Raw genomic sequence first — 18,924 nt, forward strand, 5'->3', positions numbered from 1 at the left:
CAAGCTGTGACTATTCTATTATTTGCCTTGCCATTTGTCAGAACTACATTTCATAAAGTGAGAAACTACCTTTATCACTATTGTTCAGATTCCACACAAAGTGCCACTGAACAGGAAAACCTTACTACGTTTTTTTGGAGGGTTGAGCAGAAGGGAAGATGCCCAACAACTGATAATTATGAATCCATAGTGAAGGCAGCTATTGGAACTTGGTTAATGCACCACAGCCATACATGAATTCATACAGGAGGATCTTTATATAGAACATCCCTAATAACAGATTTGGCCCAAATCATTGTTGCATCTTAAGTGACACGAAATGAAGTTACATGATATGCCAGCCATTACAAAGTCACAATTTGGCAACAGTATTTGTGCTCAAAGCAGTATGTCTAGTAAAGGTTGGTAGCCAACTCTGACCTAAAGACGACACAGGGATTTCACAGTTAACTGTTACATTACACTTACTCTTCATTGCAAGACTGCTGAAAAAGCGTTGACATCTGTACTTAGGAGTTAGATGAAGTGTTTTACCTGCAGCATTAGATGAAGATTAGTTACTTTCTGTGCAGACCACCCACAATTGTCGTCTCCAACTTCAAACCAAGGCTTCATACGCTGAATATATGAACCTTCTTTGAAGAAATTCTGATTGGAATTATTATTCTTCAACAAGTTTTGTAATAAGAGGAGACAGTCTTCCACTACTATTCCTGGTGAGACAAAAACCCAAAAGATTAATCAAAAGACGACACACAGAAAACTAACTAGCTTCTCCATGCACTAGATATGTTCTAGATGGAACAGAGCTAACACTTCTGAACTCTTCTTTCTTAACAAACATTAGATTTGGATCCAGAACTGTGAACCTCATGCATGAAAACAATAATCAAAGATCACTCTAAATTAAGGTCATCGATGTTGATCCAGCATATTTCCAAAGAAACCATAATTGTGTTCATTCCACAAGCCTGAAACAAAAACATTACTTCCAAAGAATATACAGTCTGTATGAGTTAATTGGGTAGGAATGGGAAGAACTTCAAACAAAGCCTCACAACCACTTTCTATCTTGACATATACCTACTTCAGAGTCAGGCTACACTACTGTCTCTTGGTATTGTAAGCACTAAAATGAAGTTCCTCTTGAACTGCATCACAATGCAAACGCAGCAATTCTTACTCGATTACATATTCATTCTCCTTAATTGCTGGCTACATCTTCAGCTCGTTTCAAAGGTACTTTGGGGGTTATTTGGGTGGAGAAGCAATTCTTTGAAATAGCCCTTACAATGAGCCAATTCAAACTTAACTCCTTAGAGTTGCAGCAGCTTCCCCCCCCAGGTTTTACTTGTACTGAAAAAGTACTATAGATGCTAATCAACTATGTACTCTGTGAAGAGAAAATGAGACAACACGAATAAAGGCATCCTGCTTCTAGTACTGCTGCGATGCCTCCAAATCTGGACTCGACAGAAAGGATAGACTTACTCCTTACACTTGTGAAAACACACAGGCAGTGCCAGACTTGGGAGTGGGAGAACAAAGAGAAACCAGCTGTCACACTCCCCCCTTCCCACTCCTGCTGCAGAGCCACAGCTGGTAATCCAGCCCTTGGCAAGGCTGCAGACAGGAGGAATGGACATGTAGGAGGGGGGAGGCAGAGAACTCTTTGCACTTAGGAATTTACATACCAAGTCTCCTAAAATTATTAACCGCCTAAAAATAGCAGCTTTGAATCAAAGGTTTGCTTAATCCTTCCATGCCAACATACCTGGAATAATTCAGATGGGAGAGAAGCATTAACTGCTCCTGCAGCCCACAGAAAGGTCATGGAACAGCAACCTGTCTTATTACTGAAATAGATCCTGTAGCAAATTACAACTGATGGTAAGCTCATCATGTGTTGCTAATTTAAAAAAAAAAAAAAAGAAAGAACCTACATGCTGCATCATTTTTGCTCTTTTTTTTTTTTATCTTTTTTTCCCCCACAACAGGTAAATGATTTGGCAAGAAGCTAACCAGAAAACTGAAGTTAACTAGTGAGGCTGAAGAAACTCAGCAAGCTGTTACTTCCAGCCACTCCAAGCATCCAAAGATCTTGCAGGAGGAATGCAGACACTTAATTCCGTAAGTGACAAATGCAGCATACACATATCTGACACTGCCATTTTAAGTATATGCATTCACAGACCTAAGCCAAACAGGAACACAGAAACTCATGTACACATGCTCAGAGAAATTAACTGATATTTTAACTAAGGATCTCAAGACAAGTTTTCAAAAGAGGCTGAAACCCCGCCCACTCGCTCAGTCTTTTTTTGCTTGCTTTGTTACAACCAGGGAGTATCTCTTGATCCTTCTACCCACTGACCTAGCTTCCATGTACATACTAACATCAGACCGTAAACAGTCACCTAAGAGCTTGTGCAGAAGCACAAGATTATGAGTAAGTCTTAGACTTAACTGTACCTCCATCACTGTTTCCTTCTTCCGTGATGATATCCAGAAGTCTCTCAAAGGCATTTTCAAAGGCAACAATCTTTTGTATGGCTGCATTACTTTTTGTCAATTGCTGTAACAACAAGACTCCCTTGACAGGCAGAGGAGAGAAGAAATTAAACTTAGTTTTACTAGAACTACATTGCTTTTCACAAGTCACAGCTCTTGGAAGGATGCTGCATCAGCACCATAATCCTTGGCCAGAATCACAGGACAGAACTACATGCCCTGCAACTCAGCACATCTAACAAAACCCACCATAAACACCACGCAATAGTTCCCTCATGCCTCACTGCACTTCAAAATAGAAGCACAGTACCGTTAAAAAAAATGCTAAGCGGCTACACAGAATAAAGAGGGAACTTGTAAAGCACCTCATCTCTTCTGTAGTAAGTAATTAGAGCATTTTGGCATCTGATGAGTAAAGAGGAAGAGTGGAAGCGAACCTGACCGAAGGCCAAGAGAAAGAACAGCAATTCAATTGACAGTTACTATTTATTAAGAGGATGAGCTGCCTTTGTTCTATACTTACATCATTTCGTATAACCTCCCTAGAGTCTGCTAGTAAATCCATGAGTCTGGAAACACCTGCAAGAAAAACATTAAAGAGCATAACAAAAGGTGGAGCTTTTTCATGCTGGAGGCCTTTAAAACACCTTGATGCACGCTCCTACAGCCCTCTGCACTCATGTTTGCTGAGCTTCAAGCTTATCAGCAATAACTCAGCCACTTACCCATAGGGCTGACAAGAATTATCTGCTGCACTTGAGGTCCTTGCTGCTTTAAAAGAGATGTAAGTAGTTTCACTCCAGGCCAACGAACATGGAAATCAAATTCCTGCAAAGATGGAGAGGATTACATTAAGTAATAAATTCCTCAGTATTCAACTTTCTCTCCAGACACCAGTTATGAACAGACACCAAACGGATAAGGGATTTCATGTCCTGTCCATTTCTTTCTTCATCCATCTTATTACAGCAGGTGGCCAGCAAGGCAAAATCTATCCTATTCCATGCTTCTTTCTGTTTTATTATCAGCAATGTGAACTCCCAGCAGCTTCCTTTCTTCCCTCTCCTCTGGGGCAGCTGTCCTAGCTATTTCTTCTTTCTAAAAACCAGTCAGTCCCATCCTCCAAAGGTCAGCCTATATATTACCCAGAAATCCAAAAGGCAAAGAAAAGCAAGGCCTTCTGTATCTTCTTCCTGTTCGCAAACAGTAACAGCATCTTCTCTGTTAAAATTGGGTCTTGTCAGCAAGAGAAAGCTCAAGAACTAACGAGTCCAAGGACAGACTTGACTAACCACAACAACCCTTTGGGCCCCCTGGGTCAGCTCAAACTCATTCACCAGCTGACACCTGGACCCACATCTCAACTGAGTTGCCTTCCAGAGTTTTCTGTACTCTAATCCTGCTGGTTTTAAAGCACCACCTTGAAGTAAGCCAGTAGGCCACTAATTTGGCCAAGCAGTCTTATTTTAACCCTGTTCCTAGTTACAAGTGAACACTGAGTGTGCGTCGTCCTTCCCTCAGCACGCTGCCTATCCCAGGCACTGGCCAAGATAAACATCTCCACTCTACTTGCTGCATAAGAGAGGAGGTAGCTAATCCACTTCCTAACCATCTCACCAAGCAAGCTAGATAGTTTATAAAACTTTTTCTAAAACTGACTCTTGTACAGGACAAACCTTGAACAGCATGATATTGCTAGCAAAAAGGATGCTGAACTAAGGCATCTGCAGAGAAAAAAAACATAACTTAGACATTGCAAGCTTACAGCTCTGTGCAATGCTATGTACATTTTTATCAAATGACACTTCTGTGGGCAATTGCACACCAAGCTAGCTTCAACAGTCACACAGCTCCACCTATAGGTTTCACCTATCTTTAGGACAAGTGCTTGCTGTTTTGAACTTGCAGATCTCAGATTAGGATCAATAACATCAACAGAACTCTGCTGCAGAGTAAGACCCTAGTCTAACATGTAACAGATAGATCAATCAAGTATATGCTGGATTTTCATCAAATACCCAATGCATTTATGCATCTCAGGATTGTATTTATAAACCAACCTTTCACACTCACTAGGTAGTTCTATAGGACTGTCAGGCACAAACAAGAGTTTCAGAAAGATAATTTTACTAACTCACTAACCATAGTCTACAACACTGTGCTCCTGATTTGCACTTCCATCTACTGAGGCCGAAACTCCACACTCAGGGATTAAGCGTCAGATATACTAACAAATTTTTCATGCTGCTGAAAGCACGACTTAAGTTCCATAAGGGAAGAGTAGAAAATCATCTTTTTACTGATTATGGACTACAAAGAAAAAGAAAAAAAAAAAAAGAGATTCATGTTGCTCTTCTTCTCTCAAGCACAATCATATTCTTGGTTTGAAAACACGAATAAAGAGGCTGTCCTTGAGGATAAAACCATTGGAAAATGAGTTAAACGCATCATGCTGATGGACAGCAGTCACCCTTTCTAGTTGAACTACATCTCAACAGACATTACTATCTCATTATCATTTAATTATCATCTGGAAAATCATCATTGCACAAGTGACTGGAGTTGCTGTTCATAGAGCAACACTGTTTACTGTTTCTAATCAAATATCTAAAACCCTTTCAATGCTGCTCTGCTTTAAAAGCTGCACTAACAGCATTCATCCAGTTCATAGTATTCACTCACCTCCAACCCCACATTCACTATGTCTAAGAACACCTCACATGTGACATAGGCCGCACTACAAAGACAAAAGCATAGCTTTACCCATTAAGATACCCTCCCTGCGCAGCACTACATATGCCTCAGTATTCCAAGTATGATACTGCTACTCACCTCCACAAGAGTCAACAAGAGTGTGACATTTTCTTGCTGTTTTATGAAAATCTCTGTGAACTGACTTCCCAAATCATCAACTTGTTTTGGCAAGTTTTCTTCTGTAATAGTAAAAAACCAATTTATTACAACACATGATTGGAAGAACTTCAGGTAGTTGTGATGTTTATTGTTACTAAAATAGGGCCATGGGTGACAAGAAGTTTTAGAGTCACTACTATACTGTTAATTATTAACAAAAAACCACTGACACAAGCTTTGCACAAAATACAAAAGCTATTATTCTAAACAGAACTTTTCTAAAGAGGTATTTTGTTTTAAAAACAGTAGGGAACCAAAAAAATCTACAAAAACTCATTTCAGCATTAAAAGAAAAAAAACCTATTTCAATGTACCATATCCAACAAGATTCACAGTTCTCACCCGCACAGTTGCCTGTTACAGATATAACGAAGCACACACTTAAGTCAGCAGAGAATTCAGAGAGAAGAGAACCCTCCCAGCAGAGGAGGAGCAGAAAGCCTCAAAGTGGCTATGTTCACATGCAGCTGAACTGATCCAGTAGAGCAGTTGCTTATAAGGACCATTCACTAATGTGCAAAAGCAAAGCACATTTCATACCAACAGGCGTGAAGCAAGCAATGGGGAATATAAACTATCTAAAGCTAAGTGATTCAGACACCTCATTTATTTATTTTGGTTTAGCAATAGAAAACACCTAAACATCAGGAGAGTAAGTTTGAAACACGAGCATCATAACCTCTCAGTCCCGGAATCTGAATTGATTTTGCAAGGGAAATCAAGTGCCATTCTGTTATTTACTCTTCACCTGTGTAGAATTGGGGTAGCATATGAATTTCGTCTTAGACAATTATTTCATGCATCATCATTGCACAAAACACAAATGCAGAAGTATCCCACAAAACAGAAAACATGCAAACTGCATCTCGGCACTGCTGCTATTTTTATAGGCCGAGTGACAATTTACAAAGCTATTTTACAAAACAATCATATGTAGGTGCTACTCGTTGGCATAGTTAAGCAATTTCAGTTGTCAAATTGAGGAAGCACAATTCTAATTCAAAGGGAGTTTTTTATTATACTTTCATTTTGGACACGAAGAGAAAACATTTCATTCAAGTCCAGTATGATTTCTGAGACCTCAGCTTTTCAACTGCTTAGCAGTAGTTCAAATCCAATCCCACTCAATCGGAGCAGGAATTCAGTTGCACATGACAGCAGCGGCCACCCCATATGACAAGAGGCTCACCGAGTTAAAAAAATAGGTTGGTTCTCTGCTTGGTTGTGTTTACACAAGGCTTCTCACAACAGCACAGAAAGCCAGTGAGCACAAATTAACTGTTAGGGGTGCAATACATGGGACACATCCACTCATAGCAGCTCCAGCCAAACACCCTTCTCCCTATAAAACTTCTTCTCCCCACACATCCCCTAAAACTTGCTGCTTTTCTGCTTTCTCCCTCCATAACCTCCAAGCCCCTCCCATCCCACAGAGCATGCTGCCACCTGCCCAGGCTCTACTCTGTTTTACACAGTTCAGACAGTCCAACACTTCATTGAAGAGGCGCAGCAAATGAACCGCTGCTCGTCATCTTCATCAGGCTGCCCTACAAATCACGCAGATGTACGTTCAACACTGCGACATCGTCCCTGATGTGCTACCTGATGAAACCACAGGCACAGGAACAGCTTGAAGCGTAAAAGACAAAAAACCCGTGGTAAAACCACAGAATTTCTGACCAAATCCAAAAGCCTGATTTGGTTAAGTGAAGGCAAAACAAGTATTTTACCTCCTGCTGAAACTGCAGGATCTATAGCCTTATGAAGGAGTCACTAACAAACCATTAACTAAGCAGCTATAAAAAGGGCCAAACACCAGACAATCGTCAAACTTCCTAACTTGTTAGGGGTATGGCAAAAGAGAGAAATCAGAGGACTCTACCATAAAAATTTGGTGCCAAGAAAACAATTTTATTGCAACCAAACCAATTCAAACTGTTGGCTATAGTGAATTGCTACAAGGTATCAGTTTATAAGATCTAATTTTTAAGGATTTCCAATACAGGAAAGAGGTTTTTGTTCGGCCTTTCAGACATCAGGGAGTAGCTGACCATTTCTCTAATGCCGTATAGCAGTATTTCTCCCGAAATACTTATCGGTACGTAGCTTACAAGTGGGAGAGAGAAGCAGCACCAGTCTGCCGTAAATTTTTCACTGCAGAAACTAGGAAATACTAACAAAAGATGACAAAAGGGAGGACGGACTGCATGCAAAAGTAACTCTAGCCCAGGCTTGTAGCATCTAGCAGAATACAAGTCGGATAGTGAGCTCTCTGAAGCCGAGGAGCTTATCAAGTCTGGGTCACTCCTGGTCTATATAAATGAAAATAAACCAGGTAAGCCAACTCCACAGAATTTCAGTTGCTGCACTTGCTACTGCAGAATAAGGGGCAACTCAGCTAAGAATCATACACAGATTGTGTGCACTGTAGCTTGCTGCAAACCAAGGAAAGCCCATAGACCTAAACTTATCTTTTAAATAGATGCTTAAGTCAAAATATTTCACTTTGAATTTTCAACAGGTTATGAGCAAACATCTTGTGCTTTACTGAAACTCAGCTACAAATAGCATGTGTTTGAACTACGGATTCCTCCTAATTCCAACTCTTCTCCTTGCGCAACTTCTGGATGCTTCAGCAAAACCCGAGCAGTATACACAACTTAGAAAGCTTCTTGTAAGTTTACTGTAGTTTTTATTTATTCCAAAAGCATGACTCCAGTTCAGGATGTTTTGGATTCTTCTATAAAAGGGACAAATAAAAGTTGTCTCCCTCCCAACTCTGGCTTTTTCTTATCAGTATTTCTTCTACTAAAATTTTTTTTTTAAAGGGAGAGAGGAGCCAGACAGAAAGAAACAAGCTAAGTGAAACTGCATCTTCTGCTTGTGTGGATACACCACCTATCTTGGAATCAGACTTCTACCCATAATCGCTCTTTAAATCCACACATTCACAGGGCTCAAATAAAGAGAATGACTTCCATCTATTAAGATTAGCTCCTAGCGATTCACTAACAAGCAGCACTGCAAACTAGAATTTAATCTTAAAATAAACAGATGAAGTGCTTTTTGATAAAACCAGTTTAAAAAACAGAGAACATGCATAGTGTTAGTGGTAACTTACAGGAGAAGTGAACACTGTATTTGAACATGCATTGCTTAAAAGAGACACTGTGAAGGATCCTTACGCGCAGCGCATGCATTTGTGTCAAACTTCAGGGCTTCCTGAAAACAGAAATTCTGTTCACAAACTTTTGCCCATTAAAATCCTACCAGTTCTGAAGCTGCAGGCTTTCATGACATCCTAAACAAGAATTGATCATTATTACAATCTTTGGAGATCTGCTGGCATTCATCATGCCCAAATCACATGAGAAAAAATTGGGAAGACAGTTCAGCTCCAAAGAACATGTATAAAGCAGAATGCAAAAAGTTTCACTAAGCTCCGGTGCAAGTCTTTACAGTGTCCTTTTTAAACAGCAGCAAGTGTTACGGGTGTAAGTAGCAACTAGTCCTAAAACAAAGTGCCATATTTATATAAGTAAAGGTTCTTTTACCTTCAGAATCATCTGTCAATGCAGATAAAAGAAAAAGAAACAAGAGAAAGGTTTACAAGTTGAATAGATTTCCAAACAGCACAACCAATAGCAGCATAAGCTCAGGTTTTCAAAGCAGCCATCCTAGCTTTCTACGGCAGCAATTACTCCTTCAAGTAGTTCTTATGGAAGTGGCCAAACTAAACAACACTGTACTCTTAGAACACTGGTGATGGCACATACGTAACTCAATTTGTCAATTCTTCGCTCTTCATAGGAGACAGCTAAGAACATTCTTGTCAAGTCCATAATCAAGGCTACTACCATGAACATGGATTCACCAGCACTATATAACTCTGATCTTGTTCAAAACCTCTTTCATCAAGATCAGGCAACTGGATGAACAGGGAAAAGAAGGGCAAGTAAGCAAAGCCACAATTTGAGAGATGGTTAAGAATAACATATCACAGGATTTCCGCTTGCAACTCACTTGCATCTATGCAAGACGAGACAGTTCGTTGCAGAAGACACTGTGAAAGGACATACTGCACAACATAATGCCAACATACCAAAACATAACTGGCAAAATTTACTCATATTGGAGAAATCTCACCTACTTTCCATAAGGTTATTTATCACTTAAAGAGACTTTGAAGTAGTATCTTGGGGTAAATACTGCAGACAAGAGACTTAAACTCTAACGGCAGTATCACCTCATATTTTGCCCATTCAAAGGAGCCTTCACACTCCACTACATGTAATGGAAACTAAAGAATGAGATACAAATACTGTCAGGACTAGAAAGACTCTTGAGGTCCATGGCAAATGCAGGACATAATGAACCCACAGATATTCAGCCACCTTAAATGTAGCCTTCCGCTCACACTGTATTCATGCTTGCCCAAGGCCTCTGTTTTTTTATTTTTGGACAAGCTGATATGATGGATTTTCATGTTCATTCAACCAAAAGCAGAATGGATAACCTACAAGCCTTTTTATTGGTTGTCGATGTTTTTCTCTTAAAGCCTTGGAAAGCAAGTCTACAGCCATTTGGCTTGGATTACTAGTTTAAACAGGGATCAGGCCAGGACCCGATTGGCAAATACAAGCAGAAATGGTTTCCCAAGTAACACCTGCAACAAGGCACAAGTGAAATGTCAGAAATATCAGCTGAATCCCCCAGTGGGCTCTACTACACAACCTGCTTCAGTTTAACAGCTAAGTGACCTTTCTGGCAGAGCAACCTACTTGGCAGTCACCTGCAGGACTGTAACTAGTGCCTGGTCTCCATTCTCCCCAGTGATGGTGGTGAGAGCAAGGGCACACAGGCTCAGCACCTGACAGGCATCGCTCTCTGATTGAGGCCTCCTCCCAAGCTAGCACTCACACAGCCCTCAACCAGATCCCATCCCCATTCTCTAGGTACACCCTTTGTGCTAAAAACAGGGAAACTGAGGTTGTTCTGCCTTCTACACCATTCACCGAAGAGCCTGAAATGGTTATGCTCCACAACTGTTTTACTTGTCAGAAGCATCTGGCTCTAATTCAGTCTGCGCAGTCATGGCTCCTATTCATGTACTTTGCTTTAAGAACATTATTCTAGCCCAAGCCTAACTTGGGTTACTGCTGTCATCTTCTTCAGTGTACTGATGTTTCTGTGAAGTATGGGATTGTTTTTAAGAGCTGCGACCATTTTACTGGCCTTTGAGACCAGTTTTGATAGCCTATCAACAAAGGCCTTTGAAAATAAAATAAAGGCAGGAGGGGCAGGGAGTTTCACAACCTTGCTGTATAGTACCTACTTCTACATCTAACTATGTTGGGAAGGACAGTCTCTTTGTAAAGGCCACAGCAGGGTTTTTCCACACTTACATAGAGCCACCTTATCATAGGTACCTGAGATTTTCATCTCTCAATATCCTTGTTAAATCATCAGATAGTAGTGTCCCATTTGACAGTAACAGCCAGAACTGTCCTTTCCCAATACCAAACGATGACTCTATTCTTTATTTACAAACTAGAAAAAACAACAAATTATCCCATTACAACCTGGCTGCATACAACTAGATTTTTACCATTGTTGTAACACCTACACAATAATAAAGCAAATCTCCACATTAGTACATCACAGAGTATTGCAGTTTGTAATTTGAACAAAACCACCAAGGAGAGCACCCCCACAGTTAATACTACTATTACTACCAAGCACTTACCTTGCTCCTCCTCTTCTAGGTCATTCGATATTACATTGTAGAGTGTGTCCAAGGCATAGCCAATTATTTCAGAATCTGAACTGCAAATGAAAGAACCACTTTTCTTTAATGACTTATTCCCAGCTACTCTCACAACATAGCTTCTCTGCACAAGCATTTCCCTTTGCAGCATTAGATCAAGTGAGAAGGACTGATGTTGACAGACATTTCGTAATACCATGTAACCATGAGCTGTCCAGTCCCCAAATGGAGTCTAACTCCTTTTCCCAGTTGCATTCCCTCAGGTGGCCACATCCAGAAAGTCTCGTGACACAAGATGACCACAGAAAGCTTCACTGTAAGCATCTCTTCCATTTCTTGAGTCACTCCTTCCAACCTGCTTCTCAAGCATACCAGGAGAAATCTCTGGGAAGGATTTGGACACCCTCCCAGAAAGTCACCCAAAGAAGCTGCAGACAAGCTTCGGTACCATCCCAGGAAAGACCCTTCCCGCTATCCCATCAGCAAGAACCAGGGGCCAAAAGCTTGCGCTCCACATGAACGCAATGACAACAGCTACAGATTCTCCCAAACAGGCCAGCCTCCATGTCACCAACTAGGACTACACCCAGTTATTAAGGGCTTTTGATCTCCAAGCATCCCCAGGAAGCTGCTGGGCAGCCAATCTAACCCCAAAGCATTAGTTCACCTGCTTACACCAAGACTCTTCTCTTAAAAAGCTGTGCTTTATAACAGACCTATTTCTTCTGTGTTACAAATGCTAAACAATCCATAAACCCTATGCTACAAAAAAGACCCAGTGCAAGAGTTATTTGGGGGAACGTAGCCATTTTTGTTACTTGCTTTGTTGTTTATAAACCACAAAAGTATGAAAGCACAGCTGGTCAAAAAACAAAGGAAAATAAAACATAACATCACAAAGGAAGGCATCTCAGAGTGCAGGAGAACACACCTCACAGCTATTTTTATGTCTTGCCCAAGCATCAGGAGAGCATGCTGTCAAAACAAGACCCCTCATTCAACCTTTTCACTATACACTTTCAATGGTGTCCAAGACATACAAAGTAAGGCCTCCACACCAAAGATTAATTTGCATTTTAAGGAACTACTAGGCCAGTTCAGAGCAGAGGGCTAAAAAACCCAACCTAACTAGCAATCTTAAAAGCCACACCTTAATTGAGGCCAGCTATCTCTGCTACACCACTAAGGACAACAGACCTACAGCAGTTGTTGCAACCAGGAAAAGCAGAGATGCTTCAAGGTGATCCACTAGCTTTCGGAAGACAGATGGAGCAATCTGTACCTACATTTCTTGTATCACTACAGCAAGGGCTTGAGCAGGCTGTCAAAGTGACACCTCACCTCCCTTTTTATGACACACTAAATCAAAGGTAGAAATAGTCAGGTGTCAGTGTAGTTTGTTCTTTCACATGGGTTTTGAACTGAATCCTAGTCCTGCTGATGTCCTCCCAGGACACATGCATTTTTCCTCAGTATGTCACTCAACTCATACCACCTGCTTTTAAGCTGGGCTGTCGTGGAAACAAAAGAGAAGAAAATTATCTCCTCCTCTGCCAAACTGCTAGTCAAGGCACATAAAGGAAGCTTTTAGTCCATGTAAATGTTCTCATCCAGCAGGTATGCTCAGATTTCCAGCCTGCTTATGTTTTCCCTTTACTGTAATTTTAGTTCTTCAACACAACACTACAAAGCCTATGGTTTCCTTTTCATTTAACTGAGACAATTCAACATGTGAAAAACATATAGAAATTATTTCCTGGAGACTTAAAAAAACCAAACAAGCTGCAGCTTTGCTTTTCCTTTCCCTTGTTAATGAAATCACAGCAGCTACAAAAGAATAAGGAAATTTGATGTAGATGTGGTAAAACCATGTCTTCTTTCTCTTGTCTAAAGAGGAACACATCACAAAATGAGGAGCAGCATCCTATCTTTGCTTTCACTGCCTTGCTACCATCTGCTGTTTGCCACATACAACATTTTATTGATTGTTCTGTTCAGACTGAAGCTGTGCAGCTTTTGCTCTGTAGTGAAAAATCAGTAAAGAAATAGACTTCCAGTCTGTCACGCATCCATAAAAGAAGCGGCCTTTATGCAATGCAACAATCCCGCACAAGCCACCTTCAGCATCTTCCCTCGGCTAGTTGTGCTTTTATGTGGCACTCGACCAAGATGTCAGTGCAGCACTCCATGAGTTCACAAACAATAGCAGAGAAGAATCATATGAAAGTGAAGGCACCCAGGTATTGTCCTGCCCAGGTAGGTGCCTGAAAAAACCTTTTTTACCTATTCTTCTAAAATTATGGCATTGCGCTGTCAGAATGGAGACAAGCATCATCTATACTGTCAAGAAAAGCATGGAAAAGCAGGGTGTTTCCATCATGTCATCAACCACAGCATGCCTGGAAAGGAAGGCGTTTTGTTCCCCCTAAAAACTCAAGTCATGGATAAGCTATCAAAGGGATAATGGCATTTATACAACCTCTTCCAAAAGTTTTAATGAGAAGCATATTACAACTCAAAAATAAGAGAACTCTTTCTCATAGGTTCATGTTAGGTTTCAAACTATTCTAATTGTCACACTGAAATTAAAAAATCTTGTTACATAAGTAGAACCAAAGCAGTTAAAGATCAAGTTGAGTTCTCACTCTGGGTGCCTTCTCACACACCAACAGTTGAGCGGTAGCAGCCTGTTCTGAAGTCAATGCCAAATTTTTTTCCAGAATAATCCCTCGTGGGATGTGGCAACATCTAGACAGCAAGTCAAGCCAAGTCCTCTATTAGATTACAGTTCCTAATTCATATTACAAAATAAACATATGGCATAAAAACACTGGTGTGTGTAAGAGTCTGCAACATTTAAAAGCTGACTCAGGAGTGTTAGCAGGCTCCAGGAAGGCTGATGCGCACAGCTGAAAAACTAGTGAAAGAAGTCAGTTTTCTATAGAACCGGTTTTAAGTACTCAGGCAGGAGATAGAGCTTAAGGCAATCTACGAGTAAACTGTATAACAAGTGGAACAACATGTTCATTTCAGAAACAGAAGCAGTGCATTTCTGTTCCAGGATAAAGGCTGTAAATAATTTGAAGCAACAGTATAAGATCTGAGGACAAAAACGAGAACAAAACAAGAAGCACGCAGCATTTCAGCGCAGCCATGCAAACCAGGCCTCTTCCCTACTAGAGTTAGGAGATGAAGCTACAAATGATTCTCAGCTCATACTAACAACTTCAGAATTAAGGAAATACTGGCATGCCTTATAACACAAAGAGTTAAAGAAAAGCACAATTCACTGCAAGGAATGCAAATGATTAACACAGCAACAAGGCTGCAAATGGAAGGAAGGAAAGAACTAGTACTGCTACTACAGACCTCATACCATACTTGTGCTTATCACTTCACATTCCATAAGAAGGAACAATTGATCCACCAAAATCAGGAGAGACACCAGAGATAGAAGATACATACTTTTTTACTCAAGAGTACATGAATAGTAGTTAACATAATTCTCAGAAAAGAGCTGTCCTATTGTACTTGGCTGAAGTCTTAAAGCCAAGTGACTTGTCCATTAGATACTGATTTCACAATGAGGTTATTTGCATTAGGAAATAGTCCTCTCTTACCAGCAAAGTTGCTTCCATTTTGTGCATTCCACCACGACAAATGCTGCTGAAGATCGAACAGTTGTGCATCTTGAACTGTTCCATTAATTTTTGGTAAATACGTAACAGGAAGGCGTGTTTGCACTTGTCACTGTTCTCACATTACAGTACTCTGTACACCAGCTATCCATTGCACACATGCATCCTGGCTCTGCAAATTCAGAGACCCATGCCTGCTGCTGGCTCCTCCCCTGTAATTCTTTCCACCCAAACACCCCATTCCTGAAAGAAAGGCTGGAGAGCAGATTAAGCCTCACCTGATACAGTCCAACCAACCCCTGCTTCTAGTCAGCTGGGAACTAAGACAGGAATCCCATGGAATACATTCACATTCTGAAGCATGCAAAACACAGCAACTACAGGCATACATCCCAGACAACAGGCAGATAGGTGTGCAACATCTCCAGTCAGTAAGATAACCACTATCAGCAGCTTCAGGGCCAAAAAGCTTCACCTCAGGAGCTCAGCCACCCATCTTCAGGCCAACCTAATAATCACTAAAGCAGCATACTTCCCTAAAGCTAAGCTACAGAGGAAAACAAAAGTCACCATTTTGACTTCACCATACTGTTTTCCTCATCCTTTCACATTTCTAATCAAATTAGACCTTCTGTAATCTTAAACTTCACAGCCACACAGTCCGTGTACAGGACCAGCACACGAGTCACTCACATGAATACAGTGACATGTGAGAAAACAAATTAAGTCAATCATTGACTTCTCTTTTCTCTGAAGTTGCATTGTTGCTGCTGCTACTTAAAAATAATCTTAAGCAGCTGCAACACAAAAAAAATAGGGGAAGAGCAAATGAGCATTTTCCACTTCTACAGAAAGCTTCAGGGCACCTCAGGAGGACACTGCGAAGGTCCAAAGATCACACCTACGGGCACACACTGAAACAGCGATGACAGCACAACAGCACTGTCCTCTGTCACACCACCATCCTCTCAGTTTGATATGCCAGTCACACTGGGCACCGGGAACAGCTGAGCCTGCGACTCATTTATCAACCAATTATTCAGATGAGCTAGCTTTGCTTTGTATTCCTACAAGTGAAAAAGTCCCCAAAGCCTCACCTCTGCAATCACAGACACCAAACAGTGCACTCACACCACCTGTAACACATACCTGAACTTATGAGACACAGGTGCTACAACTAGACCTCTCTCAAATGAACCACAGCATACAACATGTTGGCCAGCTGATGTGCTGCTCCAGCATAAAACACACAGTAGGTAATCTGCCTATCAGCATTTTCTCAGCTGAAAACCCCAAATCCACAACTACATATTTGCTGGTTTTTGAACTCAAAAACTTGTCACACAAGACATGTGCACAGAGCCCCAGCACACAAAAACTCCAAACGGACAACTGGGGCCCAAAAAGCACAGAAAAGCTCTCAAGTTCCAGCCCTGAAGGGTTCAGGTTAGCACCTGAAAGGCAAAGAGACCAGCAGAGCCCCGCCTCCCTTCTCAAAGTTCAAATCTGGCCTCATGAGCAGATAAGTGGATGAAAGCAGGCTCCTTGACCTAATTTTTTGAAGGGCTTCCCCTTCACATCAGTGACACTTACTCCCATAACCTTCCCTTTTACTGTCTGCATCCTGCAAGTTGCATGCAGGCCAGACATTCATTTTTAACTACCCAGCCAACAGAATGGCAATAATGCCTCCTTCTAGACACTGAACTGCTGCTTTCCCCATTCTCCTTTGGCTTGGCTTTAGAAAATCTTTCCCACATACACACATGCAAGCAGTCCATATATGCCCTTATGACTGCGGGGTTTTTTTACGTTTACCAGCTTTATGTTCAAATCCAGACTGAAAGGCTGTCACAACACCTAAGCACCAGAACTGTGCAGTATTTGAAGCTTAAATCAGAGCACTGCAAACAGGTTCCAAGTTACAACAGGTGGGTACTATCAAGTACAGCAACACCATCAGTTGCAGAAACAGATGGATAAGAAAGGTATTTTAAATGCTAGACTGCAGAAATATTACTTTCTAGTCCACATAAAGTATTTAGACTAGTGTCATCTGTCTTAACAGCAGCTGTGGAGTCCATCCCTCCTATTTACTTCAACCCTTCAATAGAAAAGCCTGCATTATTCCCCATGACAGAATTATTCCAATTCATTTGATGACACACACCTGAGAAAACACACATTTGCTGACTTCATTCATTTCCTCTTAATTGTGTCTAGTTCACATTTTGCCCAATAACAGGTTGATTTATTTCCAATAGAACATTTAATTAACATTATGAGTTAGGATTTACCTTTCCACAGTAGTGGAAACTGACCACTGAGAAGCATTAAGATGCACTTTGGTTGCCACCTTTACTCTTGAACTGGTCTTTCTGTCCCTCAGCCAAGTTCCTGGAATTCTGTTCTTTTCACCTCTGAATACGCTCTGATTAAGTTTGCCATCACAAAAAACCACTGTGGCGGAAAAGCTCTTAGAAACCCAGCTCCCCTCCTAGCTTCACTGGAACAGAGAACTGACCCTGCACATGTGCATTTCAGCAGCAGGGAAGGGCCGGGTTATCAGCTGGAAGTGGCTGCCCAAAGTCAGCAACACACTTACCGGTCTGTCTGAAGAACATGGATGAGATGTTCCATAGCCTGTATGCCTACCTCCAGGCGGTATTTCTGTTTGGAGACACACGGAACAGTAGTTAACGGCCTAACCCAAAGTTCAAGCAAAACGTTTTAAGCAATACGTCGCAAAACTATTAAAAACCCACGCAGCTCCCGAGGAAGCTAGGTGCTTACCTTAGACAGTGATTTAAGAGCACGTACAGCATCCCTCCGGTCATCCAACAACGTGGAGGAAGCTACTCGGTCACACAGCTTCTGAATCTGGAAACGCACAGGACACGCGCATTAAAAAAAGCAACGTGCCACGGCCGCGCAACCCATCCCGAAGCGCTCCGCGAAACACACCCTCATTCCAGCCCCTGCACGGGAGCGCTCCCACCTCTCCCCGCGCAACGAGGCACCGCACCGACCCCGCCAAACCCCAGCCTGCGGCCGCGCACCGCGGAAGGCGCACCGAGTCCCGGAGCCGCCCCGGCAAACAGCCGGCCGGCCATCGGCAGCCCGGGGCCGGCGGAGAGGAGCCGTCGTCCGACCCCCGGCGACACCCCACCGCCGGCCCCGCACGCTACCCTGCGGGAGAGCGACCCGGGCGGCGCCACGCCATCCGCCCAGCTCCCGCCGCGGCCCCGCCACCCCAGCCCAGCCCAGCCGGCGGCAGCGGTTAGGCCCGGCCGGGCCGCGGCGCAGCCCCGCTCACCGTCTCGGCGCCGGAGGGCTGCGGCCCGGCGCTGGGGCCGCCCATGACGCCCCGCAAGAAGTTCATGGCGGCTGGGCTCGGCGCGGACAGCGGAGCTCGCCCCCGCGCCCCCGCCGCCGCTCTACCGCGTCCGCCGCCCCCGGGACGGAAACGTCCACCGCGCCTGCGCCGCGACGTGGCACCGACGTGGCCGGGGCGGGAGGGGCGGGAGTCCCGCGGCCGCGCCCAGCGGGGGGCGGGGCCGGCGGCCACCGCCTCGTCACGGCGGGGGCGGGGCCTGGCCGCGCCGGCGCGGGTAACGCGGGCCGGCAGCGCGGCGGGACGCGGCTGGGCGATACTCCCCCTCCCTCACCGCCTGCATTTTTCACGGTTTTCACCCGGGAAAAAAAAAAAAAAAAACACCAAGAAGCGAGAAAAGCGCTGGACACCACGTCAGTTAGCAGAAGGTCTTGTTGCTCAGAAGGAAAAACCGACCCGCGGGGGCTGCGGGCATTAACCGGCCTGAAAACTCAACCCGGGACACCGCAGTAACCCAGTTCCTCCCCGGCGTTCCCGGGGTCTGTCCGTCCGTCCGGGAGAACCCCGAGGCAAAGCCTTCGGCCTGCGATTCAGAAACCGTGGTTGTACGTAGCGGGAAAGGAAAACACGATGCCAACTCCTAACTAGAAGAAGAAAATGACTGTGTTGCATTTCTGTACTGGAACCAGCCTGCTGAGAAACAGAACCGTGGCCGGATACCACTGGCAGTTCGGTCTAAGAGAAGAGCACTAGGTAGTTAA

General features: G+C 43.0%; 1 protein-coding gene across 9 annotated transcripts in view; it reads right to left on the minus strand.

Annotated features, from left to right (window-relative positions):
* USO1 (USO1 vesicle transport factor) overlaps positions 1–18,305 on the minus strand; it is a 35,866-nt gene extending 17,561 nt beyond the window's left edge. For 3 of the 9 annotated variants that reach the window (XM_075039521.1, XM_075039544.1, XM_075039511.1), the window contains exons 1-10: positions 18,146–18,305; positions 17,623–17,709; positions 17,435–17,499; positions 11,171–11,250; positions 8,979–8,990; positions 5,344–5,444; positions 3,237–3,339; positions 3,035–3,090; positions 2,473–2,593; positions 535–713 (exon numbers count right to left, since the gene is read on the minus strand). In XM_075039521.1, the coding sequence (XP_074895622.1) occupies positions 535–713; positions 2,473–2,593; positions 3,035–3,090; positions 3,237–3,339; positions 5,344–5,444; positions 8,979–8,990; positions 11,171–11,250; positions 17,435–17,499; positions 17,623–17,709; positions 18,146–18,211 (870 nt within the window). In that variant the 5' untranslated portion in view covers positions 18,212–18,305. Of the gene's footprint in view, positions 1–534; positions 714–2,472; positions 2,594–3,034; positions 3,091–3,236; positions 3,340–5,343; positions 5,445–8,545; positions 8,565–8,978; positions 8,991–11,170; positions 11,251–17,434; positions 17,500–17,622; positions 17,710–18,145 lie in introns of those variants that run through there. The other 6 variants (XM_075039563.1, XM_075039536.1, XM_075039552.1 and 3 more) reach the window with 4 other exon arrangements.
* Between the last annotated feature and the right edge of the window lie 619 nt (positions 18,306–18,924).

This window comes from Buteo buteo, chromosome 1 (genome assembly GCF_964188355.1).
Source record: "Buteo buteo chromosome 1, bButBut1.hap1.1, whole genome shotgun sequence".
Classification (NCBI taxonomy): domain Eukaryota; kingdom Metazoa; phylum Chordata; class Aves; order Accipitriformes; family Accipitridae; genus Buteo; species Buteo buteo.